We start from the raw sequence: 1,555 nt of genomic DNA on the forward strand, positions 1-1,555 counted from the left end.
TGCCGATCTAATTTTTAAGAAAGTATATCGTTGGTATAATAAGCTAACATGTTAACGCCAATATTAATTCACATTCGGATCAGTGATATGAACATTATAATATTGCAGCATTTCCAGAAAATAGAAATGCCATTTACACTCTATTTTGGCTAAAATTACAAATTTCACGTTTGAGCCTTTGCTTTCAAATTAGTTGACCAAAGCAATTATTACGAGATTAATCAACTTACACAGGAAATTTTAAGGACCAACAAATTGTATAGGTTAGATTGTTCATTTGTTATATATCAGGTTTATACGCTAGTGACCCAACTCGTTGAGGCGCAATTCTAATACGATTTGTTAAAAATAACATCATTATGAACATGAATCCGACATCAAACACAACCCACACACAACACTGTTAACGAGACAAACCTATTTATGCTAACATAGCACAATAACAACACGAACTCAACAACACACAATAACTGCACAATAGAGGATACGGCGATACAACCTATTATAACATTAATATTAATTATGTACGACAATGACCCTCAAATCTTGAAGGACAAACCAGAGCCAGCTAGGTTTTCCTCCATGATCTTGCTCAACCTCTCCACCATTTCTGGTGTGAAATGGTTCACCCAATCTCCCACCACACCTTTCCTAAACAAATTCTTGTTCTCAAAATCAACAATGGCTCCCTTCCCTTTCTTGTTCACTTCCAGCTCCTTCATCTGCTCAAAGCTACACATCTTTGCTATTCCCTCCACAACCCCCTCTTCCTCTTCCTCCGCACTAACAGGAAACCCTAAGAAATCCGCGAGCTTCCTCAGGTGGAAGCCCGCGTCTTCTTTCACATCCTCATACCTCAAGAACAAAACCTTGTTAGGGTTTCTCAGGCTCTCATGCCAATACCCTAACATGTGGTCCCAGTACGGCCCGAACCCTATGGTTCCCCGACAGTACATGTCGAAACCCTCCTGGACCGACAACGGGCCAAATGAGTCCGGCCTCAAATTACTCATGAAGTGCCATATGGAAACAAATGTGTCAAAAGGGTTCCTCACCATGTACACTATCTTGCACTGAGATTCCCTGACAGAGTCTGGCAAGGCCCCTAGTGGGACATGGGTCCCCACGAGGTGGGGCCTTGGCAGACGCGACATGTCAGGGATCTCCTGGTTTGCAAATAGTTTGTACTCGAGGAAAGGGACCAGCGCATGGGGGTTGGAAGTGAGCAAGGGGTGGGTGGTCGAGTCGTGGGCGTAGAGGCGCCTATTGGCGACTGCGAAGCACAGAGCTTTGAGCCACGTGGTGCCGGACTTGGGGATGGTGGAGACTATGATATCTGTGTCTTCGGCTATATAGTGCTTTTGCATGGAGATTATGGCATCGATTTCTTTTGGTTGGCACCAAAAGTTTTGGTATAGATAGATATTTGATGTTCTCCAACCTTTCTCTTTTGGGAGTGTGGTGAGCAATTCTCTGCATTCTTGGCTTACTTCATCTGATGATGGTGTGTTGGATTGGTTTTCTATGGTTTGGGTGATGCCCATTTTTCCTAAGA

At 43.4% G+C, this 1,555-nt stretch overlaps 1 protein-coding gene across 1 annotated transcript; it reads right to left on the minus strand.

The window, feature by feature from the left end:
• Positions 1-342: 342 nt before the first annotated feature.
• On the minus strand, positions 343-1,555 carry LOC121791870 (cytosolic sulfotransferase 15-like). The gene has a single exon (XM_042189685.1). The coding sequence runs from the start codon at positions 1,542-1,544 to the stop codon at positions 540-542; it is 1,005 nt and encodes a 334-aa protein (XP_042045619.1). The 5' UTR covers positions 1,545-1,555; the 3' UTR covers positions 343-539.

The sequence above is a fragment of the Salvia splendens genome, unplaced genomic scaffold, assembly GCF_004379255.2.
Source record: "Salvia splendens isolate huo1 unplaced genomic scaffold, SspV2 ctg948, whole genome shotgun sequence".
Taxonomy (NCBI): Eukaryota; Viridiplantae; Streptophyta; class Magnoliopsida; order Lamiales; family Lamiaceae; genus Salvia; species Salvia splendens.